The 27,644-nt window shown below is 48.5% G+C and overlaps 1 protein-coding gene across 11 annotated transcripts in view; it reads left to right on the top strand.

Moving 5' to 3' along the window:
- The first annotated feature begins 11,602 nt into the window (after positions 1–11,602).
- Positions 11,603–27,644, top strand: part of PHAF1 (phagophore assembly factor 1) — a 38,853-nt gene continuing 22,811 nt past the window's right edge. For 3 of the 11 annotated variants that reach the window (XR_011143181.1, XR_011143180.1, XM_068955524.1), the window contains exons 1-5: positions 12,727–12,967; positions 17,610–17,692; positions 21,333–21,416; positions 26,219–26,262; positions 26,531–26,610. Coding sequence is in view for 5 of the 11 variants with exons in the window: in XM_068955524.1 (XP_068811625.1) it covers positions 12,760–12,967; positions 17,610–17,692; positions 21,333–21,416; positions 26,219–26,262; positions 26,531–26,610 (499 nt within the window). In the remaining 6 variants the exon portion in view is untranslated. Of the gene's footprint in view, positions 11,739–12,213; positions 12,421–12,500; positions 12,563–12,726; positions 12,968–17,609; positions 17,693–21,332; positions 21,417–26,218; positions 26,263–26,530; positions 26,611–27,644 lie in introns of those variants that run through there. The other 8 variants (XR_011143184.1, XR_011143182.1, XR_011143185.1 and 5 more) reach the window with 6 other exon arrangements.

The following is a 27,644-nucleotide window of genomic DNA, read 5'->3' as shown; positions in this document are numbered from 1 at the left end:
AAGGGCCTGGAGCATCTCTCCTCTGAAGAAAGGCTGAGAGAGCTGGGCCTGTTCAGCCTGGAGGAGAGAAGACTGAGGGGGGAGCTGATCAGTGTGTCTAAGTATCTGAAAGGAGGGTGTCAAGAGGAGGGGGCCAGGCTCGTCAGTGGTGCCCAGCGACAGGACAAGAGGCGACGGGCACAAACTGAAACACGGGAAGCTCCGTCCGAACCTGCTGGAAACACTGGAAAAACTGCTTTCCTGTGAGGCTAACGGGATGCCCCGAGAGGTGGTGGCGTCTCCACTGTTGGAGCTATTCAAAAGCCATCCATCCGGACACGGTCCTGGGCAACGTGCTGTAGGTGACCGTGCCTGAGCAGGGGCCTTGGACTAGCTGATCTCCAGAGGTCCCTTCCAACCTCAACCACTCCGTGATTCTGTGCCCTTCCCCATGGTCCTTGTGGCAGCCAGGTGTCCGGCGTCTGCCTCCCCTCAGCCCCCCACCCCCAGGTGTCCCCGCTGCTGGGCGTTTCTGGTGCGCTCGATGACCTCACAGTGCTGCCATGGCAGTGACGTCACCGTCCCAGCCCTGTCCCCGTCCTGGGGCACAGCAGTCACAAAGGGTTTGCGTGGGGAGATGAGACCAGCTCCGAAGGGTTGCATGTGCTCCTGAGCCCTCTGCCCGCGGCCCCGCCGTGCTGGACGCCGTGAGGCTGGCTCAGCATGGCTGGGTCTCCCTGCTCTGGGGCAGCAGCTTCCTCCTGCTCCTGGTGGCCTGGGCCGCCCTGCGCAGCCGGCGCAGCCCCTCCGGCAAACGCCGCCAGGTAGGAGGGAGGCTGCGGGGCAGCGCTTCCCAGGGAGCCCTGCCGGCCTGGGCCCTGCAGCAAGGGGCTGCCACCCTGCAGGAGGGCCCCTGGCTGGTGGGGACCCTCATGCACGGCACCTGGGGGGCCGGGGGCCCCACGGCGGGCTCAGCCGAGGCCGCGGTCACAGTGCCGGTGCTCCTGTGCCCGCAGGTCTCTCCCAGGAGGCGGTGCAGGCAGAGGCGCTTGGAGGCCCAGGACCCAGGTGAGGCCACACTGCCCCGGTGTTGGCTCCTGCTGGGGATGGCAAGCCCACCCGGCCACGCTCCCAGCCCCGAGCTGCCCCACGGGAGCTGGGTTCACCCTGCCCACCTTCGGAGAGATGCTGTCCCCTGGGGGGGGCTTTGGGATAAGACCTGCTGGGGGGATGCTGGGCCATGGCGGTGCCCCGACCATCTCTGCCCCGCTAACTTGGGTGTCCCACCACAAGGCTCCAACCTCTCACCTGCCGGGGGCTGTCCTGCGTCCCCGCTCTGGCCCTGCTCCTCTGCCATGGGGCCTGCAGGGAGGAAGGTCCAGGAGGGCTTGTCCACTGGGCCGGGCCGTTCTCTGCGCGAGGCTCTTCTCTGCGGTCCCCCACTCTTGGCCTTGGGAAGGGGAGGGCTGCCCGCTCCCTGCCCCAGCACAGCTCTGCTCCACGGCACCGAGCGCTCACCCTCGCGTGATGCCAGGCTGCTCCTGAAGACGGGATCTCCCCAGCTGGGCCTGGGGCCCCAGCACCCACCCCAGGCTGGGTGCACCCGCGTTGGGAGGCAGCCGCGGGGCTGCGTGTGGGGCAGGTGCCCTCGGCCCTGCTCAGGGTGCCCTGTCCCCCCGCTGTGTTGCAGACGATGGGCAGTGGGAGGCCGGCTGCGGGGCCCTGGGCGAGTTCCTGTGCTACGACTTCAGCTGCAGGCCCTGCAGCGAGGCCGCCCAGGAGAGGCAGCGACGCCTGAAGGCAGCAGCGTGGCAAAGGCCCTGGGCCTCCAGCGGGCCACAAGCGCCCTCCTCAGCGGGCTCTGGCCTCTGGAGGGGACGCAGCGAGCAGAGGAGACTGATTCCTCAGTGTGGGGGGCTGCCCCAGAGGGGCCTGGGGGCCCTGGGACCCCTCACTCCAGCCACAGCCCCCTCTGACCTCAGGCTTCACAGCCAGGGCGATGAGCATGCAGGGCCAACGCACACCCTGCCCAAGAGAGCCGTCAGCCCCAAGGCCAGCTCCCCCACCGCCCCGGGCTCGCGCACGGCTGACGGGGCTGGCAACCTCCCCGGGGGCGCCGATCCTGGCCCCGTGTCAAGGCTGGAGCTGGGACGGGATTGCAAGAGCAGACAGCAGATGCACACGAGCCAGAAGTGCACAGAGACCCGTCTGGGAAGCCTCCACATCATGGTGCAGCGATCACACGAGGTGTCCGTCCGCAGCCGGGTGGCCCCTGCAGCCCCCGCACCGCTGCGCTCCACCGCGGCCCCCAGGTACTTCCACACAGCGGAGGCCCTGTTCCTGCCGGAGGAGGCCCGGGAGGCCCTGGAGCTCCACATCCGGGCAAAGAGGCTGCAGCACCAGTGGAGCTTGTCCGGGGAGTCGCTGGCAGCACACGTGCCCCAGGCACCGCTCTCAGCCCCCCAACAGCACGGCGTGGAGACCCGCCTCCAGCTCGCCCCTCAGCCTCCGCCCTGCCTTGCCCAGGCCACCCGGCAGCACGTGGAGCCGCGGCCTGAGCCCTTCCCTCCAGAGAAGAACCACATCAGTGGGCAGGAAGAAAAGAAGCACCGGGGGTCGGACAGCCACGGCAGGATGGGCCACCTAAGCGACGCTAGGGAAGCGGTCATCTACATAGGCCAGCAGCTCTCCCTGAGCCCCAGTGCCGTGAGGCGAGCCATCCTCCAGGTCCTGGGGTTATATCGTCTGAGCAAAGGCTCATTCGATTAAACACAAAGCCCCAGCCAGCATCAGGGGAGCAAGGACAGGCGGAAGAAGCCGCAGGACCCAAGCCAGCAGGAAGGAGCACGCTGAACCGGCTGCAACTCCAGCCATTGCAGGAGAGCGATTCGGCTGCTGTCCCCGAGGCAAGACCCACCGAGACGGGTCAAGGAAAGAAACTCCGTTCACCTTAATCATTGCAGAATTTACTGAGAATCACCACCAAGATTAGACGTGTCAGTAGAAAAATAAAATTTACACCGCTTTCTATCCCACAGAGATTTGTTCATGACTGCTGCAGCAGTCAGTTAAATACAAAGTCAGGGTGGTCTAAAGCAGATCAGCGCACAGTAGGTCCACACCCAGAAAGCAGGACTGCGAATCTCAGCTCGAGCAGCGACATTTCTCCAGTGCGGAAGGCTTTTCTTTGACTGACGCTCCTGCCTGGGCCCTCTGGACAGGGCTTCACAGCAGCACCCGCTCTGGGACACAGAGGCACGTACATTTTTGCAATCTCTATACAGCTTTTGACAAGTTGGCACCACAGCGCAGCAAGAAACGTGTGCTTCCCCCAGACAATCCCAGCACGTTTTCCCAGGCCAGAGCAACAGCATTAACCTCTCTAAACACACAGCGTTTCTTCACCTACTGCTCTGGCCTGCTCTAACCTAAGCTGCTGCCTGGAGTTGAGCTGAGAACGAAACCTGCGGAGGCACCAAGGCCTTTGCAAACATGCAGTGTGCTCCAGAGAAAGAACTGGACGAGGCTGGGGGCTGGGGCTGGGGGAGCCACCGAGTTGAGGGGCTCCTTCCCTGAAAGACTCCTCAAAGGAGCTCTGCCTGGTTTTCTGCACAGCGCGAGGGCCAGCCTTCCTGAGTCCTTCCTTGTGAGCAAAGCCTACTGAAACCAACTGCCAAACTCACGCAATTCCTCTGCTTGCCTCACCTGGGAGAAAGGAAGGCCCAAGGGAGTGGCCAAAGCAATTGGAGACGAGGGGAGAAAACTGCCTGAGCGCTGGTCTGGTGTATCAATGCAAAACTACTCTTGCTCTAATTTTGTCCTTTGAGTTTGGATTTGGTTTTCTTGGAGAGGGTAGTAGAGAAGGCATGTAGGAGAGCGGGGCCTGCACAGCTTCCTGCTGTGCTCTGGCATCACCGAGGCAACACCGGGAGCTCATGCCCATGACCCTGATGGGATGCACCCACGAGTGCTGAGGGAGCTGGCTGCTGTCCTTGCTCAGCCACTCTCAGTCATCCTTGAAAGGTGATGCTGATCAGGAGGACTGGAAGAAAGCAAATGTCACTGTAGTCTTCAAAAAGGGCAAGGAGGAGGACCAGGGAACTAAGGGCCAGTCAGCCTCCCTTGCATGCCCGGGACGATGACAGAGCAGCTCATCCTGGACACCATCTCCAAGCCTATGAAGGCTAAGGAGGTGTTCAGGAGTAGTCAGCATGGATTCCCCAAGGGGAAATTGTGCTGAAGCAACACGATAGCCTTCTGTGCTGGAAGGACTGGTGGGGGAGAGGAGGAGAGAGCCGTGGATGTTGTGTCCCTTGACTTCAGTAAGGCTTTTGACGCTCTCTCCCATCACATCCTCCTAGGCAAGCTCAGGAAGCGTGGGCTAGAGGCATGGACAGTGAGGTGGACTGAGAAGTGGCTGAATGGCAGAGCTCAGCGGGTCGTGATTAGTGGAGCAAGGTCTAGTTGGAGGCCTGTAGCTAGCGGTGTCGCCCAGGGGTCAATACTGGGTCCAATGTTGTTCGACTTCTTCCTCAACGACCAGGAGGAAGGGGCAGAGCACAGCCTCAGCAAGTTGGCGGATGCTACAAAACTGGGAGGAGTGGCTGCTACCCGAGAGGGCTGTGCTGCCAGTCAGAGGGACCTCGACAGGCTGGAGAGCTGGGCAGAGGGGAACCTCAGGAAGTCCAAGGAAGGCCAGCGCAGGGTCCTGCGCCTAGGGAGGAACAACCCTATGCCCCAGGACAGGCTGGGGGCTGACCTGCTGGAAAGCAGCTCCGCAGAGAAGGACCTGGGAGTCCTGGTGGACAAGAAGCTGACCGTGAGCCGGCAACGCGCCCTGGCGGCCAAGAAGGCCAGTGCTATCGTGGGCTGCGTTAGGCAGAGTGTTGCCAGCAGGTCGAGGGAGGTGATCCTGCCCCTCTCCTCAGCCTTGGGGAGGCCGCATCTGGAGGGCTGTGTCCAGCGCTGGGCTCCCCAACACAAGAGAGACGTGGAGCTCCTGGAGCGAGTGCAGCAAAGGGCTACTAAGATGGTGAAGGGCCTGGAGCATCTCTCCTCTGAAGAAAGGCTGAGAGAGCTGGGCCTGTTCAGCCTGGAGGAGAGAAGACTGAGGGGGGAGCTGATCAGTGTGTCTAAGTATCTGAAAGGAGGGTGTCAAGAGGAGGGGGCCAGGCTCGTCAGTGGTGCCCAGCGACAGGACAAGAGGCGACGGGCACAAACTGAAACACGGGAAGCTCCGTCCGAACCTGCTGGAAACACTGGAAAAACTGCTTTCCTGTGAGGCTAACGGGATGCCCCGAGAGGTGGTGGCGTCTCCACTGTTGGAGCTATTCAAAAGCCATCCATCCGGACACGGTCCTGGGCAACGTGCTGTAGGTGACCGTGCCTGAGCAGGGGCCTTGGACTAGCTGATCTCCAGAGGTCCCTTCCAACCTCAGCTGTCTTGTCATACAACATTTCTGTGCTCTCCCCTACCCGAAGCATTCCGCACGGGGTTTGCAAGAATGCTGGTGGGAACAAAAGACTCTTGGGCACGCTCCGTTCGTGTTGTCCAGCACCTTTGGGCCGGGTTTGGTGGGGCCTTGGCCGTGAGTACCCGCCATGCGGCTCTGCCCAGGGAGGGAGCTCAGATCTGGAGCCAGCAGTGAAAGCAGAGCTGGTGAGTAGCAACTCCCATTTTCTCGGCAGTCATTCCTCTGGTTATAACCCAAATCAGATGTGGTGTAGCTGTGGGTTCCTGTTGTTGTTGTTGCCTATTTTTAAATGCTTTGTTTTCCCCCCAGAGATGGCTTGGTCTGTCCATGGAAAAAGAGGTGTGACTAAGTGTGTTGTTATTAGTATATAACGTTTGCTAACACAGTTGTTTAACTCACCACTTTTATTTGTAGCTGCCTTGTAAACAGCACACGTACAGGCTGTGTACGTTGGTTTTAGAGAGAGAAACACGATGTTTAGCCAGTGCTGTGGCCCCGGCTTTCCCGTGTGGGTGGTACAGCAGCACGGCATGGACCAAGCGCCGATGAGCACCGCCGCTCATTGACGCCAGGCAACGTAGGGCTGCAAGCCAGCGCGTGCAGGATGCTCCCTATCCAGGAGAAAGTCAGCATCAAATCCAACCAGAGGCAAAACCAGATCGCTGCCTAGGCTCGCTACCAGAGGCCCCCAAAACAGGATGTTTGCTGGTTTTTATGGAGAGCGTATGAAGCTCACGCGTCTGACGTGAGCTCTAGTGTGCTCGTGGGAATCAGATGCACAGAGCATGTAGCAGGAATTTTGTTTTTGTTTTCTTTTTTTTTCTAGGACAATCCCAAACTCCTGCGGTTCGCTGCGTTGACAGCGTAATATCCGTGCTGAATGCTTCGTTTGCACAGCCAGAAACACTGTCTCTTGTTTTAGCCCTTTCTCCAGCGGTGCAGGATGCAGCCCGGCTCTGCGAGACACAGCTCCAGGGGCCTGAGGCTGAGGCCAGAGGCCGAGGCACACGCTTGTCCATGGGCCACACGGGCACGCGTCCGGCTGGGGCAGCCCCATGCTCTAGCCAGGCCAGCAGAGACCGAGCGGCTCCAGCGCCACTGGCTCTGCTGCTGCAGCTAAGAAGGAACGTGAGATGGGTCTTGCCCCAGGGGAGGTTTTTTTCTACCGCTGCTCTCAAATAAACACAGAAAAACGAACGCGGGTGAGAGCGAGGAGGGGGAAAAACAAACTTGTGGCCAAGGCAGGAGGACCCGCTCCAGGGGAGCACCGTGCCGAGCCGGCAAAGCTGCTGTTTCAGCAGAGGGGAGGTTAAAACCCCTTGCTCAGCAGGGCCTCGCTGTCGGCGCTTTACTCAGGAGGGAGAAAAGCTGCTGTTTACTGGGAAAAATGACTAATTGCAACCCGAAACTAAACGGCAAAGGGCTGAGGTTGCGGTGCTGCCGCTCCGGTGACCGCTGGGTGTGGGTGCAAGCCGTTCCTGTCCAAAACGGCTGCTCCCTCCGCTCCCTGCCCATCCCGATCCAAAACCTGCCTTTCTGAGGCTCTGGGGCTGCCATCGCGGCCCCGCGTCACCTCTGAGCTGGGAGAGCGGGAGAAACTGCAGCTGCGGTAAGGTGGCATTGGCTCAAGGCGTGTTTCCATGACCTTAACTTTGGATAAAAGAGGTAGTGCTGTACAGTGAGAAAATCGGCTCGTGGGTCTTAAAAAAAAAAGGGAGAAAAAGTTAATTCTTCGTATAGTGTATATTAGCTCTGCCTTGAGCCGCAGGGCCAAACTCCCCACCGGGATAAGCAGCTCCGATGCTACTGAAATGCCTCCTCTTGCGTTCGTCCCTGCGGGATGCGATGCCGAAAAGTACGGCTGCGAGTGTCCAAAATGGGGGAATCCATCAGCTCGTCCCCCATAAGCAATGCAAACTGTGGCAAACAGTAAAGCCCTCCGGCTTCCCTTGACTCCCCCGTCACTCGCACAGCCCTACACTAGCGGACACGTCACGTCATGTAACGCTGGTGCTAGTCCGTACCCTTGGCTTCTCGCTTGTTTAATTATCTGCTCATGTTGGGCAATGCTTTGGCCTGACACCATCCGTTCCAGATCAAGTTGCTGCCATAAAAATGGATGATGCTCACAGTTACAAGCAGAGTTCATAAAAGCAAACATATCCCTCGAGTTGTTCTGGAGAGATTCTCCCCGGGCGCACGATCCGTCCACGCAGATGTCTCTGCTCCATGTGGCAGCAAAAGGTTCAAGCTAGGGGGGAAGGGGGTTTCTGTAGCCCTTCAAGCCTTTCTGACCCTTTTTAAAGTCAACTGTTTTGAGTCGAACGCTAGTTTTGTGGTGCTTTTGCTTCCACACGTTATTACCATGTGGCTCAAGGCTGGTGTCCTGAGGAAATTGGTGCGCGAAAGCTGGATGGTTTCTTGGGGAAATGGTCTGACACAAGGATGTCCAAGGTGAGGTTTGGTGGTGGGTTGGTGGATCGGAGGTGGCAGCATCTCGGCATCTTGGGATAGCCCCGTTATCGTCATTTATTGTGCCTACACCCACTGCTTCTGTGGGCTGCCAGGGTCTAAGCACGGCGCGGTCGCGGGTGCTGACAGTGCATTGCGTGGAGGGGAAAAGTGGGGTAAAATAGGGAAAAAAATGCTCCAGGGTCTTGCTGACGCAACCACCGCTGAGCGAGCCAGCGCGGAGGGGACCCCCACTAGCACCGCGGTCGCCAGCACCGCGCTGTCGGTGAGCACCTGGGAGCTGCCAGGCGCCGCGTGGAGGGGTGCTTGCAGCGTATTCACACCATCATCCCAAATCCCAGGTACCACCTCCGGTGGTGCTACCCTTGTTTTCCCAACTAACACTGCTAAGCCAGTGACCTTGTTGATGCTTTCTGCCTCAATGAGTCATTTGTGAGCTTGTTTTGGTACCTTTCCTTGTGCCACTTACTAATTTCTACTTAATTCTTTCCCTCAAGCCTTTGTCCCACACCCTTGTGTTTCAACTGGAAAAAACTAGATGCAGCTGGGTGGGTTTTTTTCCCCTTCAGCTTACTCTCATAGTTTCTGAGACAGTATAATTAGGGCTTTAAATTTTACGTCTGACACCTGTCTAACGATATCTCCGCAGAGCCTCATCACAGGGGTGATGCACTCCAGCTGGTGGTGCTGGGGGTGGTATTTCTTGAGCAGGAGCAGGAGCTGGAAAAGTGTTAAATGTCCGCTTGCCTTGGACTAGGAAGGGATCAAGAATAATCAAATGATTTAGCCAGTAGCATATTGATTGCAGCGTGACAGCAGCAAGAGGTCTTGGTGTCAGCTGAAATGCATGGCTGACGCACACATAACCGAGCCTGGCACGATCTCAGCACACCGCTTAGCAGGGAGGCAGATGCGTCCGAATATCGACAATTGCCAAAAAAACAGAGGTAGGCAAATTGCCAAAAGCAGAGAACGGGCTTTTTGTATTTTGGCATGTTCCTTTTTCTTTTGCCGAGGTAGAAAGCTGAATCCTGTTCTTTAGTTTTTTGGTTACGGTTCTTTTTGAAAGTTGGAACTTTCCAACGTATTTCACTTGGATGCCATTGCATTGATTATGTGGGGTGCAGTAAAGTACATGTGGGTTTATGTTATATGAGAAACAATAAATTTTGGGCTAGATTAAAACAAATATTTCAATAAATTCTCATCCCCATATAGATCAATATGGTCCAATTTAATTATGTGAGCATGTTTTCAAGGGAAAAAATGTTCTTTTTGGCCAAAGCAAAAAAGTGAGTGGCTCCAGCTAAATCTATCTTGAAAAGTCCCGCTGAAAACGTTCCTCCGTGAGAGCAACCAGTGCTGTCCCAGCAAGGCGGACCCAGACTGGTGTGGAGGTGGAGAGGAAGGGAGGGAGATTTTTTCAGGCAGCGTGAGCGAAGCATGGGGCTGGCTTGTTTGCACAGCCACCAACCAGGCAGTGGGTTGTTGTCTCTCCCAGGGAGAACAATTTGCAGTGGCAGGAGAAACCATTTTAAGTCCACCCACTCTGCCATGCGGCGCAGCAGGACGAGGCGGCACTGAAACGTTGGTCAGCTCTGGGCCTGCTACAGCCCCCACGGAAACCACCGGGATACTTGGAGCTGCATAAGGAACAAGAGTCACTTTTTTCTGCCACGGGCTTACCTTTAAACCAGAGGGGTACACATGTAAAAACATGCAGGATGGTACCTTTGGGAATTGTGTTTCTGGTGTGGTTGGCAGTTTGCCTTGATGGGCAGGTGTGGTGCAGATGTTAGCATGCAGGAGAGGCCAAGAAAGGCCTTTTAATTCCTGCCAGCTATGGAAGAGGAACGATGTTTTTCTGTTATAATCAAGTCCACACATTCTACTGACATTTGGGGTGGATATTTTTGTATAACGGCTGGGCAAATTTGCTCCAAAGAGATTTTGCAGGCTTGCACTTTCCACTCTCGCCCCGCAGCTCTTTGCGGATAAATGACCTGCTGCGATTGCTTCCCTGGGGCCGTCCGCGCCCCTGAGCAGCTTGGGTCTCCAGGTCACTTCAGTTGTTCTGATCCTTATGTGTGTTTTTGGAAAAAAAAAAAAAAAAAAAAGGCAGAAACTATTCACAATACAGTCTTATGATCTGTCTAGACTATGACTTCATCAGTGTATCTATTTAGAGGCGTGATTTTATACAGGAGTAGCAGGACCAGAAAGAAGATGTTCCCTCCCATTTCTGCCTTTTCCTTTAAGGCACTTGAAAAGAATATAGCGTTTTGTTTCCCCTCAACCTTTTATACACAAGTATCTCGAAGCACTTTAGAGAGTAATGAGATTTTGGAAGTCAGGCAGGAGCTGTGTAAGCAAATGGCAGAGCTATTACAGGCCAGGATCAACCTCTCAGACTTGGCCGCTAGTCCCTGTTTTATCGAGAGGCTCTTGGCCCAGCTGCTGAGATTATCGCATTACTCAATTCAGAACATGTGATGAGCTCTTTAACACAGACAGCCCCAGAAGGGACAGGAGCTTCGTGTCTCGTCCGGAGGACGGCAACTTCCCACGAACCGCTGAGCCTCCTTACTGCGTGTCAGGGGAAACTTTTTCGACACAAAAAAAATCCCCAGTTCATTTCTTTTTACTGGCTTGTCCTCTTATAATATAATGGACGGTCTTGCTGTCAGTGAGTGCTTTATCCCGGCTGACTGTTTTTCTGGCCCGCTTCCAGAGGAAGGGAACTTTGCTTGTGCTGCGTGTCTGCCGGCCTGCCCGGCCCCCTCTCCCCACCATACCTTCTGAACTGGTTAGCCGACGTCGACTAAATCTGACACAGACAGGAGAGGTCTCCAAGCCGTTAAGGTCTTAAAAGTACTGGAATATGAAATGGCTTGGCGGAAGAGGCAGCCGCGATTCAGAGGCTCTGCAGCAAGAGGGGCTGCAGCATGCGCTCAACCTGGCTATTAGACAGCAGAGAACCCATGGAGAAGAGGCAGGTGATGGACGAAACCCATGGGAAACAGGCTTCCTGAGTCCTGCGGTCTCCGAGCAACGTGTCTCTCTCCACCGTTAGCCCTGGGTTGTCCTTCTGGTTCCTTTTTACTCTGCTTTCTCTTGAAGTGTCTCCCCTACCGTGAGTGTGCTTGTTCATGGGGAGCGTCCTGTCTCCTTTGGTTTAGCAAGCTGGTTCTCCTGTTTAAAGGAAGAAGTGGGGAAAAAAAAAAATTCAGAAGTCCTAAAATTTAATTCCTCATATGTTGTGACCTTTCTGTTTCTTCTCTTCTCCCTTAGGTCTACTGATACAATCTCTTTTTTTAAAAAAAAAACACAACAAAAAAAACCCCCTCATCTAAAAGCATCTTTTTCTCTGTCATGGATGGTAAACCCGTCTTCTCAAGGGCCTCCTCCAGGCACGTGAAATCCTGGTCGACGTAAGGTCAGTAAACACCCCGCATCATAAGTAGGTTTTCCAGGAAAGTTTGTTTAAAACAAACAAACAAATGAACATTTAAGGGAAAGACGGGCCCTTACTGGGAACAACTTCTTTTCTGGTGCACCGTCCTCTAACCAAAGAGGTGCGAGAGACGGGAGAACTATCCTCACCATCAGGTCCTTCAGTTTATCTGCCAGCCGTTACCGCGTGAGGGCCCCGGCTCGCTCGGTTTCGTAGCCCCGTTGCGCGCCGGGGTGGAGCGCGAGCGCCGGGACGCCCGCCGGCCCCCTGCGAAGCAGCTTTCCCCACCGCTAAGCGCGGCCCGGGCTGCGCAGAATTAACCGGACGTGTCGCTTTTCACCCATCGAAGAGCGCTGGCGGTAGGAAAAAGGTGTTTTCTTACCCCGCGTTAGCTAATACGCGGGTAACTAATGCAGCCGGCGCCGCTATCCGGCTGGGGCCAGGAGGCCGGCGGCGGCTGGGCGGGAGGGTGAGACGCGGGCGGGCCGGAGGGGCCGGGGAGCCCCGACGGACGCGGGAGAGCGGCCCCGGGCACCCGCCTTTGGGTGCCTCGGGCCCAGTCACGGCGCCCAGCGGCCCTGCCTCGAGGCGGAAGCGCCGTCTCTTGGCTTTCTTGCAGGGCGGGCGCCTGCTGGGACGTGGCGCGGAGGTGAGGTGAGGGGTCCCCCGCCATGGGGGTGGCTGGGGGGGGGGGGGGGGGGCGCCCGGCCGGCCGAGGCAGGGCTCGAACCCGCGGCCTCCCACCTGCCAGGCGGACACCCTCCCCCTCCCCCGCCGGCGGGGGCGGGGCGGCGCCCCTCCCGCGGCTGCTCCTCCCCTGGCCCCTCCCCCTCCAGATCCCGCCCCTTCCTTGGAGCCCCGCCCCCAGCTCCCTCCCTCCCGTCGTCCCGCCCTCCCCCCCGCGCGCGCGGGCTCGCCTGACGACAGCTGCAAAGCACTTTTTCAGCAGCCGCAAGTGAGGTGAGTCGCAGCCCCGCAGTGCGGGGGGCGGGGGGCGGGGGGGATATAACCCCCCCCCTCGGCGGGAGGAAGGCGCTGTCGGTACGTCCGGGCGGAGCGGGGGCTCCCCTTCCCGCCGGGGGCGGGGGGCCGGGCGGTGGCTCCCGGGGCCCGGCCGAATAGGAGGAGTGGGGGAGGGAAGAGAGGGAGCGGGACGGTGGTCGGGAGGGGACAGAAGCCGCGGGTGCGCGCGCGCGCGCGGGGCGGCGGCGGGGGGGGGCGGTTGCTATGGTGACGGCGGCCGGGGGCGCCGCTGTGACTCAGCGCGGGGCCCCGGGCCCGTCGGGGGGGGGCGCCCCCCCGCCGCCGCTTCCAGCAGCTTCCTGCGGGCGGGGGCCGGGGCCGCGCTTGGAGCGTCGCGCCGCGCCGGAGCGGCGGCGGATGGGGCCGGCGGGCGGGGGGCGGCGGCGGCGGCTGGACCAGGCCGCAGGCCGTGACCCGGCGGTCCGCTCCCCCCGCAGGGCCCCAGCGCAGCGCCTCGGTGACCTGCTGTGCGAGCCCTGGGCCTCGACGCTGGCAGAGCCAATGCTAGATCTGGAGGTGGTGCCCGAGCGGTCTCTGGGGAACGAGCAATGGGAGTTCACCTTGGGTAAGTCCGGGCCGGGGCCGGGGCGGCGAGAGCCGGGGAGCGGGGAGGCCCGGAGCCTGGCTTGCTGCATCGCGGTGGGCGCTTGAAGCAGCTCTTGAGCAGAGAGCCTCCTCGGTCACGTTTTGCACACCGAGCCGTGCTACCGGCTTGTGTACTTCCTTCTCCTCACTCTCCTTCTTATCGCCGTTTTAGACCGATCTTTTCATTATTATTATTTTATTTTTTTAAATAGCTCCCCAAAGAGGCGACACGGATGTATCGGTCGTAATCTGAAAACTCTGGGTCAGGTGATGTCAGTCTCTTCAGCTGTGTAGTAATACTTAGCATAAATACTGCGCTGTTCTGCCCAAGTCCTTTGTAAATACGAGCGGTTTCACAATTTCTGTGTTACTGCTGGGTTGCGACATTATAGTGAAGAAAGTGAGCTTTTTTTGAGAGGTTTTCCCCGGGTTAGATAAGCATTTATCCTTCCAGTGATTCTCTATACCCTTATTTTTTTATTTCTCTGAAAGGTGCTTCCCTAACTGTCATTCCTCTGTTTAGTGCAGTGAGAAAGAAGAATTTTCTCCCAGCTAATGTACATTTAGCTGGTGCCCAGCCCGGAGCTCTTAAGCACAGAGTTGAATTTTAGGTAGCACAAATTCTTCAGATGATCTTATTTTCGAGCCTACGTTGTTAGTCCTTCAAGTTTCCCGAAGTTACAGTAGCTGTCCTAATTTTCACGGGATTGTTTTGGATTTCAGCATTTGACTCCTTTTCTGGCGATTTTTCATCTCTGCTGTTGCTCTGTCTAAAGCACAGTTAACTGTGATAGTAAGATGGCTAAGGAAAATAGGGCTCTGTGTGGCAGCCATTTGTCTCTGCCAGAACTTGAGTTACGCTTTTATTTCTGCTGCTGTTGTTGTCACCTGTGATAGCAGGGGGCAGGCTCTTGGATGAAAAACATGCTCCGTGACCAGGCTCCGTGAACTTTAGTCGCACCAAAGGGGCAGTTACAGAGTTCTTTATATGAAACCCGGCAAACCCCAATGGCTGTTTACACCTCCCTGAATTCAGAATCAAGTACAACTTGATTGTTAATGGGAGTGTTAGAAAGGCTTTTGGAGGCTAATAATAGTACCTCACATCCCACCCTTTGAAATCTTTGGGATCTCCTTATACCACTAACATGTTACTGTGCTCCCTCAACTCTGCATGTCCTCCTGTGATCCTTTATTATCTGTATTACCTGAAAATAAATCTCAAATTCTGTGCCCTAGCGATGGTTGTAAGTGTGTAGTAGTGGCTTTCCCTCCCTGCCCCCTGATTCTCCCTATAAAAACAAAGAGAGAAGACAGTTTTCTCCTTCCCAAGGAGCCCGTTAATGCAGTCTTACGATTAAAATTATATACTGTGTATATGTGTACACACACATGCACATAGATGTGAGGGAGAGGAAGCTCAGCTGTAATTCTTGGAGTAAACATAGCCACCACGTGACATGTCTAATATATAATTAGCATGACCTGCTTGTATAGAGCAAGGGACTGACTAGGTACTAAGATACTTAACTCTGTCCTTTGCTAGCAGTACTGTATGAAAATTCCTTGCTGATAAAAGCTGGTTCGACTGCGCTGGTGGTAGTGAGGTTGGAAGCCTAAGCATAAGTGGGATTCTGGCTGCCGGGGGTGTACTACTCATCATTTGTTTAGATCTGCTCTTAGCAAAACTAATGGCAGTGTTCTTGAGCTGCTGCTGACTCTGGCTTCCAGTCTTGTACCCACAATGGAGATGCCTGAAGGGAATGCCAGGAAAATTTTTTACGTGAGTTTTTTGGGTTCTGTTTCTCGCTCCAGCATTGACTCATGATCTGACCAGAGCATAAAAAAATTTAACTAAGACTGAGTTCTGTGTTCAATTAGGTACCTGTGTCACTGCCATCTCTGAGGCTATGTTCCTGAAGTTTCAAAGAGGGAGAACAATTAAATACTTATTTTGTACTGCCTCTGGTTGTGTTATTAGCAGTAGACATGCTTACAGTTTCTAAGACATGTTTACATTTATCTTGCTTTTTATACTTTCCAACTAAGTTTGACTCCTTTCTCTTTTATTTTAGTTATGAAACCTCTTCTCTCACGTTGTTGTGTTGTATTCTTTTTTTATTATTCTTTATTCACTTGTCTGCTCCCTGCTTTTAGTCAAAGGGATAAAACTTCAAGACATGTTTGTGACCAGTGTATGTCAGAGGAGTATCTTGTATCACTCCAGGATTCAGAGAAGGGGAAAGGAAAGTATGTGACAGCAGAGTACTAGACCTGAACTTTGTGGGCTTTACTTGCAATAGCTTGCTTTGGCTGACTGTCCGATATGTTGGAAACCATGTTTGCTTCCCAGTTTCCCCCAGCTCATAAGCAGGAGAAAAACATTCTTTGTCGTCGTCTTTGGCTGCAAAGACTGCTCACTGTTGAGGAAAAGGAGGTGTTTGCATGTATGTGTGAGAAGGGTGGAGGAAAAATAACCTAGCTTCTTTGCCCCTTCTTTGGCTCTCTACTAATGGAGGCAAAGGGAGGATATTGGCTCTTCTACCTATGTTTTAGGTTCTTTGAACTATTTTTGGAGAACTTGCGTTGCTATTCATAGCTTTGCTAAGCAGTCGTGTAGGAAAATCAGCTTAATTCTCAATCTGGGAAAACTGAATAAAATCAGTCCGTCTCCGTTTGCTTGCTGCTTGAGAAAGCTCTGAGTAAGAGAGTCACGTGAGCTATCTGTTTGCACACTCAACGAACCCAAGATTGGATCAGTTTACATCAGACTACAAACTGGACTTCATGTTTGTGCGCACTTTAATTTAACCACGCGCATTTTTATCGAGACCTTACCTACTGTGACGATTACAATGGGCCTTTGGGTTGTGTGAGCTTGTTCACTTGGCTTGCTCACGCCTTTGCTACTTGTTTTTTAGGGTAGTTAATGTTGTTACCCCTGCAGATCTCCAGTTGGCTTTGAGAATGTATTTTGAGCACCTGACTATTAAAGTACTGCAAATTTTTATGCTTTAAATCATTTTTTACTTTTTTCTAATCATAGTTTTTACTAGATTATGAAATATGTAAAGTTCACAAGAGCCTCTTTGAGCTGAACTTCACATAGGTTTTCATGTTTCTCCATTTTGAAACTATCTAATTACATAACTGACTTCTCAAAACACACCCAGACTCAGCTGCTTGGACTATAAGGCAACTGTTATTTCCTAGATAATAGGAGACAGTGCTGCTTTATTGTGTGGCTCTGTGCATTTTAATTGTATTAGTGTTACTACAGATTCAGAAACAATACTTATTTTATCATCTGGTGAGGTGTAATTTCTAGTCACAAAAACTATGTTTCCAGGATTTAACAGGAAAAGCATAGATGGGAGAGGGGCTTGGTACTGCAGATGATGTCCAAAAGGTGCTTTGGAACATGATGTACCGTCCGTTTAAGAGACGTGTAGCTAGTAACCAAAAACTTGAATGCCTGAACTATCAACTAAATAAAAATTAGTGAATTCTCCTAATCAGGGTGACTTGTTTAATGTCTAAAAACTAGAAACAGAGAAGAAAAGGGCAAGGAATGTAAATAAAATGTCAGACAGCTAAATCTAAAGTGACTTGCGGCAATTAGTGTGGAAACAAAACTTCAAAATTATGAGCTTGTGATCTCTCTTCACAAATGCCAGTTTTGAATGCAGGAACGTGATTGTGTTTCCTTTGGAAAGGCAACAAAGGTTTCAAGAGTTTGAAAAAGGATGAGATGACATAGTGCTGTTCTTTCTGCAGAATCAGCCGGTTTACACCATACCCAAAATTGTACAGATGTAAAGATAATGTACAGACTATAAAGAATATCCCCTAAAGTTGTGTTAGAAGGTGAATAGTAGTCATGTGTTACTTCAATTAAACCAAATTGTGTAATATGTGCATCTTAACTTATTCTTTGTCAAAGCTGTTGTCCAGTTGCTCTTGGAAAACCCATGCATATATATTGAAGAAACGGTGTAAACAGAATATAAAATTCACCCTTCCTTGACACAGCTGTAGCTGCGTCAGCAACTAATTTGGTCTATTAAGTCTAAGCAGAATCACTACTCCATTTCATTTTTTTATATATATATATATATATAAATATTTTTTTTACCATGTTCAGCTACTTGGTAGATGATTAATCTTGACCAGAGGATAGGCTATGAAGTGTGACTCAGGAGCCTATTGAATGGGTATAAGAACGCTCATCAACTCGAGTGGCTTTTGCTACAGGCTGTTTTATAAATTATCGGATTTTTGACCTTTCCCCAAAAGCAGAAAATTCTGCCTGTGGATTGCAGAAAGATCTGTGCTTTTCCTTCTTAAATTTTGCTATTTAACGTTGTGGCTAGATATAATTTTATTTCGTATATGTGCCTAACAAGCTGATGGACAAACAGTGTTTTTCCTGTTCCAGGAAACAAGCTTATGTTGCTACTGTGAGTCAAGGAGGTTTTTGTTGATTGCATACCTCTGTGTTGTAATTTACTGTTTGCTGATGCGAACTCTATTGCCACATCTGTAAGCTTTCTGTCAAAAAAAAAAAAAATACTGTTAGCTTCATCTCTGAATTGGAGAAATATGACTGTTTTTATTTACAGGAATGCCGTTGGCTCAGGCTGTAGCAATTCTTCAGAAACACTGTCGCATTATCAAAAACGTCCAGGTTCTGTACAGTGAGCAGGTGAGTAGCAAACAGTGTGGTCAAGTCATTCAGCTAATTGTGTTTAGGTATGAAGGTATACTGTGTCATGCCAACATATTATACAAATTGCAGAGCTACTTGAAGTTGAAAGATACCAAATAATTATCACCAAATGCTTTCACGTATAGTAATCCTCAACACAGTGCAGTGATTTAGGAGGTATCAGTTTTGTATATGTGGTGGGGTGGTAGTACCATTTTTCCTTTAAGAAAGGAAATGTTCTGCAATTAACTGGATGATTTAATTCTAACCTTTTTAAATTATCGTTATCAAGCGTTGCGCTATTTTTGAGGTACTGAATCACTCGTTGCTTTCTGCTTTTGTGTTTGATTGAGTGGTGATGAGCCCACTGAAGATGCTTCCACACTTCCCCTCTGGCTCTGCAGTTCTATCTGCAAAAGTGGATGCAGTAATTTAAATCAGCTAGATGTTTTAATAACCCTTCATGATTAAAGCAGAACTGTTGTTACATTAGTTGCTAACACTTTTGAGTTCATCAAAAGTAGGACTAGAAGTGAAACCTTTCTGCTAGATCAAGTGTATTAGATATCTGCCTTCATTGTGAAGGAAGTAGAAGGGAAGGGGAGATGAAGCAGAGCAGACTTGGAGCTCTCCAAGTGTGAATTATGTGAAATGCATGTTAATCAGAAGGTGATTTTTGTATATTGTAGATTAAAGATCTTTGCATCAGGGAAAAGGCAGAATTTAATTTTGTATCAAAATACTGATAGAGGTTTTATCCTTTTACAGAGAGTAGCAAATGACTAAGGAACAAGCTTAACTCAGGGGTTTGCTGCCAGATACATATTTCATTTAATTAAATGTTATCCTTTTTTTTAATTATGTAGATTTATGGCTTTCATGATGACTGAATATTTACTTTGCAAATTGAAAATGTAGCTGCTTGTATTTAATATTTGGGGCCATCCATTAGCAGTGAATGCATTCCTTGGTTTTTTCTACTACTTTTTTTTTCTCTCCACGTTTTCTGATTACAGTGCATTCCAGAACAATTTCTAGGTTTGTTTAGATAAATAATGAGATTCCCGTTCCTCTCAGTGTTGTAGAGTGACAGAAGAATTAATGGTCCAGTGCTAGAAAGCATGATACGCCACTGCTGGCTTTTTAGGCCTCTGAGGAAGGTACATTTTGCTTCGCTGTGTACACTTAAGAACAAAGGAATTTGTTTTTAATTGTATCTGTAGGTGTGTTTATTATAGCTTGGGGAGAAAGAGCTAAAACAAATATAAAGATTTGTTAATATCTGTATGATCCAGCAAAATAGAAGATCTCAGCTTTGCGGAATAGATACGTTGATGATATTTTTCCCATTTATCATTCTGATTCCGTGCCTGATATCAGAGCCATTATTTCCACGTGCCTCGCAGGGCCTGCAGCTGACTGTCTGGCTCTCTCCTCGCTCTTGTGCAGAGCATCACGCGCTTTGTTAGCGGATGGGCCCAAAGCATTGCTGGTGTGGTGCTTAGAATATTCAAACTTTTAAATAAACATGTATATATGACAGTTAAATGCGGTTAGATCTGCCCACAGCGCGCTCTTTCACTGGCCTTAAATGGAATTCCTAAACTGTACCAAAACAAAAAAAAAAACCTTAATGAACCAATTTCTGTGCCAAGTATTTTAAACTGACCAAAAATGGGAGTTAAATGGGGTACTTAATTGACATTTACATCCTTTCCTAAATCTGTTCCTCTGGAATTGCATCAGTGGGATTGTGACAGTGATAAGTCGTTTTTCCTGCAGCTTTATGCAGGAGCAGTATTTTAACTGCATATTTGAATTTCTTCCCTTAGGAATTACTCTCCCAATATTTCCTGACATCTTCCTTTCACACCTGAAGTTCTGTTTTCTACATTAATAGTCACATGAGCTTCACATGTGCCCTTGAAACTCTTCTGTTATAAAATCTGCCAGCATAGAATAGAAGCTGTTGGCTATAACAATAGTCAAGCTTATCCTCAAGTTCCCCCCCCCCCCCCCCGCCCTTTCCAGCTACTCAGAGGTACTTGTCATGTTCTCATTAGTTTTGGGATAACTTTATTAAAACCCTGCTTAGAAATCAGTGAGAGGTAGAGCATATCCCATATCAGAAGAGTAGTGTAGGTATATTTTTAATGTAGTACGATAAATGTTTTCTGCAATGTCTGTAGGGTTTCTACATTAGTTTCATATGTGATTAAGACAAAGACTCTGAGAGTTGATATCAGATCATTTCCTCAGGCTCCTGACTGTATTGCAGTGCTTTTTCAATTCCAGCCAGTACTGCAACAGAAGTAAACCAGCAAAAGCAAAGTGTTGATGCCATTGTGCAAAGCGATGTGAAGATTTCGTTTAGAATAATACCCGCAAGTCTGATCACCAGCGCTCAAGAAAGATGAGCTCAAACTGAACCGATTTCAGAAAAAGCTACTGGAGTGATTAAGGAGAATGAGAAGTCTGCAGCACAGGAGATTGCTAAGTCAAAATAAGCCACAGGGCTTTCACTGTGAAGTGTAGGACCTGATTACTTAAATACATGATTTGGGAGGGAATGGGAGTTGCACGGGAGAAGGTGCAGAGGGTATCCAGGCTAGAGGACAGTGCTGACACGAGAACAAAGAGGTGTGATAGTCAGTGAGTAACGGGAATTAAAAAATCTAACTATCAAAACACAGACCTTCTCCTAGTGGAGTGAAGGGGGCAGTAACTATTTTTAAGATAGCTCATACTTAATTCATAAAAAAAGCTGTATGATGTGGTTGCTTACATTAGAAGCCTAAATGTGCCCCAGATGTCCCCTTCTAGTTGCTTTAAGCCAGAAAACTGCTTGATGCAGTTCTAGGACGTGCATGTTGTTGCCTCCCTGTCGGTCAGCCTTTTTCCTCTGCGAGGAGACAGTTGCGGAGGTTAGAGCTTATGAAGCAGATGTGCTTGAGATGGTGCATGATCAAGTAGGGCCAACTGACTATGTATGCGTGGATTGTACTGCAGCTTCCATAGTGTCATAGACAATGGAGATGGCATAAAGCCTGTCCGGATACCAGCAAAGCCAGGCGAATGACTCCTGTTGGCTCCGGCAGAGTGCGAATTAAGCCTTTAGTTGTTATGATTCACAGTAACTAAGGAAACCTAAATTCACAACCTGAGATTCTGAAGCCTGCCTTTTTAGGCCTGAGAAGGACAGTGACACCCTTTGGTATTTGAAGTGGAGTGCCATCCTTTTGTCAAGTATATGCTTGGCTCTGATGAGAGAGACTTATGAGATGGGCTGTTATTTTTGTGTGCCGAGAATGCACCAGACTGTGCCGATGTGATGGCTCTGTATGAGGCTAAACATGGAATGCTAATTTCTGTGTCCTTTTTCCTCTTTGAGTAATGGCCAGCTGCTCTTTCTGGAGTTCTTGCAAAGTGCAGGTCTTACAAGGACACTTCTTTTCATAAGAAAACTGACAGGTTTGGGAGCTTTGGCCAAATGTATCTTCATTATGCTTATTCATTGAACAAGCAATTGTTTTCTAAGGCAGTTTTGTTTTTCCCAAATAACCGACTTACACGATGATACTTATCTTAACAAAGAAGACTTGAAATTAAAAGCCTAACAGCTTTTTTTATTTTACAGTCACCTCTTAGCCATGACCTCATCCTTAACCTGACTCAGGATGGAATCAAACTGCTGTTTGATGCTTTCAATCAGAGACTTAAGGTAAAGCACCCTTCCCGCAAACAAAACAATGTGAGACAAAACCCTAGGATGTGTTATCACTTAATACACTGCAATTACTGCCTGGTCTTTTTTTATGCCTTTAGTTTGCCATATTTAGTGCTCTCTTTGAGATAATGAACTGCATGTCTTTAGGGATTAAAACTTGGTTTATAGGATTAAGACACTTCAATGTTCTACTGAGGACTACAAGAATCCCTTAGGAGTATAACGGTCCGGTGTCATCTCTCTTCCTCATCTTATCTCATATTGTAGCATACACTGAGAAATGCCCTTACTAAAGCTAAATCCAGGGTTTGAAATCAGATTAGCAGTTAATGTAAATTAGATAGTGGTGACTGTTTTTTCCCTCCCCCTCCCCCCCAAGTTCTTCTTTTAGTGGTGCTGCCATTTAATTTCTGGAAGTAAACTTCTTACTTCTATTCTTAGTTTTCAGTTGTTACATTCATAGAATACTTGTATGGCCTGGAGTGTATGATTTCTCCCAGGAGGTCAAATCCTGACCTATTTTGAGCAGACATCTCCTGCACTGACTTCAGTTTATTCGATCACTGGCCTAAAAACGAGCCTAGAAGTCCTCAGCCCAGCAATGTTACATTAGTGCTTTTAGGTGACTGGGTGCTGAGCTGGGATGCTATATGTAGTTAGGATGTGAAATAAAGGGCAGGCTGGTCACCAGCCTCCTGTGGCATCTGTTCCCAAAAAATCTGTTACGGAAGTGATATGGTTTGCCCATACAAAATGGGCTATTGTCGGACTCTGTAGAGATATGAGTAGATCAGTACAAATTGAAAAATGCTTTCTTAGGTGAAAGACTTTAAAATATCTGTGTGTAACTTCTTAGTTATTCAGGGTGGTCAAAAATTCAGGTTTTCACAAAGGACTGACAGTGTTGAACAACTGTGAGTATGGTTCTCATGTGGACTGCACACATTGAACTGTGCCCCAAGTCTAATTTGTAGTGAGCAGATGTTGACTGGGCAAATTGTGTGAGGGTATAGTGCTCTAATTGCTGTAGTATTTAACATCTAGCTTTTGAAAGCAGAAATATGAAGTTCAATTTGATGCTAAAAAAAACCACACACACACACACACACACACACACACACACACACACACACACACACACACACACACACACACACACACACACACACACACACACACACACACACACACACAAAATATTTATCCCTTAGGTAAGTCTGGAATATGGTGTTCATATCTATTTTTTTCAACCGTTGGAGGAGTTATAGATGAAGGCTTGTTCGTGCTACTCGGTCATGTCTCCAATGAAAAAAGTTCACTCTCCAAATAGTCTAGTACTTTATCGCAAAAATCATTTTAAGGTTGTGGCACTGCGCTATCAGCTGAAACTTGGGCTCTTCCTATACTTAAGTGTGTGTATATATATATATAAATTGTTAAATAGCAACCCAAATTAATAGTTAACCAAAAATATTTTTCTCTTCAGTGGTAACCTATGATACCATGTTACATTCATATAAAAAAACCTTAAATATTAACTATAAAAATGAACATTTTGTGGCATAGTTTTCAATTCAAATTGTGCTCCAGTGGGGGGAAGCTAAGCACTTTTCTATGCCAGATTTTAGTTTGTAATTGACTTATGGAAGTTTCTGTTCATAAAGTAATATTTGAAATAGTGGGATTCTCATTTTTCTTAAGATTTAGAGCTTATGGTGATTGTGCACATGAATGTAGGATTTTTTACAGAATATTTTTAGAATTCCATTTGTCTGATGGATCTTTATCTTTGTAAGCTACACCCACTACAGAGATCCGTACACACATACACACACACACATATACATATGGAAGTGTATAAAAAATTTAAACTGACAATTACTTCAAGTGCATGATAGAGCAAAAATAGAACTAACTGTTCTGGTATATAGTGGTTTAGTGATCTAGTGAGTTTTTTTTGTTTTCAACTATGAAAAGTAGAGCTGTATAAATGCATAGTGTGTTGCAAAAACTTAACTGGTGCTTGCAAAACCGTTCAGAAAGCTTTATAGAAGAAGTTCTCTGAGATCACTTTAGGAGTGAGCAACAGGACTCGTTACAGAACAGTATAGGTGGAGACTCAGTAATGCCTGTTTTTTAAGATGGTATGACTCTGTTTTCAGTGTTGCTCAGCAGCAGCAGCAAAACTGGAAAAATCAATCCTCCTTCCCCCTCCCTCCTTTTTTTTTTTTAAACAGTTGCTATTGGAATTGGTTGTGAAAAAGAGGTTGAAGTAAAGGTTGCTACACATGAAAGCCTTATAGACCCAAAGAAGCTGCCAGGGGAATAACTCCATAGCAATATTCCTAAAAAGTTCTGCCCTCCTCTGCAGGGTGGGGAGAAAGCCTGAGCATATGCTCTCTACTCGCTTTCAATAGCCAAAATAATGCAAGAGATGTTACTCTATTAGCCTGAAGCTAAAGTGAAAGAGTAAATCCTGGACCAAGTTCTAAAACTGTTATTTAATATGAATTTTAACAATAATCTCTTCCGCATACTCTCTCTCAGCTGGGGAAAGAGTTAGGTTTCACAATGTTGTTCTGCTATTGCTAGTTAGTAGGTACCTGAGCGTTTCTAAGAGTCTTACTAAGCGGTAATTATTGAGACGGTGATTATAACAAAACATCAATTTTTACTCATTTAAACCAACTGCCTTTCATGTGGTAGATTCGTTGCTGGGTAGTGCTTGGCCTTCCCGCTTGTTTGTTCCTCTGCACTTGGGAAGAGCCACGATAGTCCTCTAATCAGGGGTAGCTTCTGTATTTTAAAAAATAAATCCTATCATAATGTTTCAGTCTGCAGTATTTCTTCAGTGTATGTGTGTCTCATGATTGTTATGGGGCCTTTTGTCTATTTTAAATTTTGCTAAATTGTGCTATTTTTTTTCTTCCTCTGTGGTTAGTAAAAAGAAATGTTGACATGAATAGATCTTCAGTCTGAGTTGTGGGAAGAGGGCTCATGGCAAATTGGTGCCTGTTGGCTGCTGTCAGTGTATTTCTCTCTTTTGGGACCTTATTTGCGCAATGTGCTATTCTTAGTTAACTGTTCTTTCTTTTCTGTTCTTCAGTCGTGTTCCACCACTGCTGTGTGTTTTAGCTAGGTGTGCTCCAGCAGAACTTCTGGAGAGTACCTGCTGTTCTCTCGTGGTTGCAGCAAAGCTAGATCTATATGTGGGGTGACTCTCCTCTGTTTTCAGAAGCACTTTTTTGGGGGGGCGGGGAGGGGAAGAGGACAAGCAGTATTAATTTAAAAGGGAGGGGGAAAAAGTAAAATCATTCCTCGCTTTCCATAAATGTGGCCTTTGTTTTTTAGCAAGCTGTGCAGTAAAGAAAATCTGGGCATGTCAAACTGCATTTGAATTGGAAAACTGGATAGCTAGTTTTTTTTTCTGAGAAGCATAATTCAAAGTATATTTATAAAGAAGAGCAAACAAATATTTCTTCTTCATGTTGACTTAGTCAGACTGTTAATTTGTTGCTTGTTTTGTGCTATACTTGTTGCTTGCGTCCTGAAGTGCGTGGGCTTTCTTAGCAAACCAGAAGTGCTTCAAAAAACTCTTCTAACTTTTTATGAGTCAACAGCATACCATTAAATGTTAGTTTTTGTATAGCGGTTTGAACTTTGCAAGTATTTTTATATAGGGGTATTTGCCAGACATCTCCCAAAAACAAGATTTCCTTCTTAGCTGGTGGTATTTTTAGGCTTTAAAGCTACGTTTGGTAGCAGGCTCCCTGGGGAATTCTGCTTTGCTCTCTGGTTGAAGAGTGAGTGCTTTTTAAATCTGTCAGTGATGTGTTGGAGGATTATTCAAAGCAAGAAAAAGCTCTTTACCTTTCCTTTACAGCAGTTATGATGTGTTCTACATATTTTCCTTCCCCTGCTGATATGGGAACAGCTATGCAGGGTGGAAGAAGTTTTGTTTGACCGTGGTGATTCACTAAAAATGATCTGCCCAGTCTAGCCTCAGGATCCAGTAGCAGAGTTGCATTAAAATCGCATGAAATCCACCTCAGATGTAAGTTTGCAGTAGTGTATCCAGAACAAAGGATCCCTACCTAACACTGAATGTAGAGAGGGAAGCTCCCTGGAATAATCAACAATGTGTAAAATATTTAATGAACATCAGAACTAGATATTATAGCTTGCTCTGATTCTTTGTGGGCTGCTCTTTGGATTATCTTCTGGTTAGAGATATGGCTAGGTGTCTTTTTATCTAGTATTGAAATAAAACATTACTACTTAGTTTCCAAAGAACTGGAAAGTGTAAACGCAGCACAGTCAGCATGAGGACTTACTTCCCAATATAGGCATTCTTTGGTGTAAAGAGAGCAAACCAAGCAGTGGCCTACTGGTTGGTTGGTTTTGGTTGTCCCCCCCCCCCCCCCCCCCCCCCCCCCCAATTAGGAAGTCTCCTAATTAGCTAATTATTGCTATTACTTCCTTTTGTACTTGCTTAAGAGTAATCCTTGCAGAAATCAAGATGCTGATTAATAACAAGTTCAATTTCTGCAGATCAGTGCTGATGATATACACAGATGCAAAGATCCAGAGGTACTATACTGAAGCCTTAGTTCTTCTGCGGTTCTTGTTTTAGATGAGTCCGTTTCCAGGGTGTCATCTCTGATATAGTTTATATCTAGCAGAGTTCCTTTGAGCAAGGAGGTCAAGCAGTACTGGCTAATTTTGCCTTTGGACAGGAGTTTGACTCTGTTATGATTCACAAATGTTTGAAGTATAGTAATGTTTCTGTGTTTCAGGTGATTGAAGTTTATGACTTGACTAAGGTGAAGTTAAAATATTGGTAAGTGATTTAAGACGTCTTTCATTACAGTGACTGATTTCTTTGCTTTTTTTAATCCCGAATTTATTTTTCTTTCCTTCTTATTAAGAAAACAAACAGGAAAAGAATGTGGATTCCTTTCTTGCACATAGCACTTAGTTAGACTACCAATTTACCCTTCCCCTTCAGGCTTGGAGGCTTTCTATTTTAAATGCAGTATTGCCATTCGTAAACACTTGTAGCATCTGCTCAATACTCTAAGGCACGCTAATTTCGTTCTCTTTTTCAGTGGTGTCCATTTTAACTCTCAGGCAATTGCTCCAACCATAGAACAAATTGATCAATCATTTGGAGCAACACATCCAGGAGGTAAGCCAAAATTCTTCTGGGAATCAGGAGTACACCTAGATTGATGGAGTTTTTTTCTAGAAAGTTTTTCCTCTGTGTCTTCAAGACTTCTGCTGTCAAATGATTTGCCTTTGTGTTCCAGAATGGCCACAGCCTTGTGGGTGGGTTATCTTTGTAAAATATATTGTAAGTTGAATGATGGTGTTCATTGGGTGAAATAATGAGATGCACAGTCATTGACTCACAGAATGGTATGCTCAAATACCGTTAATGATCTGTTTTGAACCGCCAGTGCCCAGGAAGTCCTGAGCTTTGCCGTCACTGTTGTTTTTACACATTCTTATGCATCGTCGGCTCTCAAGTGCCGGCAGGGATTAAGTATGCTGTGAACCTAGAGATGTTTGAGCTGATTTCCATGCACAGCCAGCTCAGACCCCAGGCTCTGAGAACATGGTTATACTGCTGCTAGGACAGGATTGAGTCTGAGCGTGTGTATAACTGGCTTGCATCTGCCTGCACCACCTGCTTGTTTTTCTGGGAGCACTGGGGAGGTGTGGAGCCTGCCTAGGTGCAGCACACCCAGAACTGGGAGGAGTTTGTTTAACCTGGCTGAACCCACACTGACTCTTGGAGAAGCTACTTGGCCATTCACCTCTAACAGGAAAAACGCAGTCATTAAGCTTCATGTTTATATGTGATAAGCTTATTTTAGGATTTTGATGGTGATGAAACTAAGCAAATGATGACACTTTCAAGAGGGTATTTATAATTTAATTGCTTGGGAACCTTCAAAACCTTTGGGAGCCACAAAACTGACGTAACAAGAAAGAAGGTTGACTCCAAGTAGGCAAGATAGCAAGATATCCTTTTTGGAGCATCCTTTTTCTATTTTTAGCTCAGCTCTGTCCGTTTGCAGTAGTCAGGGGTCAGGCTGATCCCAAATAGGCTAGCTGCCTTTGTGATTGATGGCAGTTGCATATCCAGTCTTTGTGCCTGTTCCCTGCAGGCATTCTCTTGGACGTCGCAGAACAGGATTTATTAACTGTGGAGGGTCA

This window comes from Struthio camelus, chromosome 10 (assembly GCF_040807025.1).
Source record: "Struthio camelus isolate bStrCam1 chromosome 10, bStrCam1.hap1, whole genome shotgun sequence".
Classification (NCBI taxonomy): Eukaryota; Metazoa; Chordata; class Aves; order Struthioniformes; family Struthionidae; genus Struthio; species Struthio camelus.
This window is presented reverse-complemented; position numbering and strand designations above follow the sequence as displayed.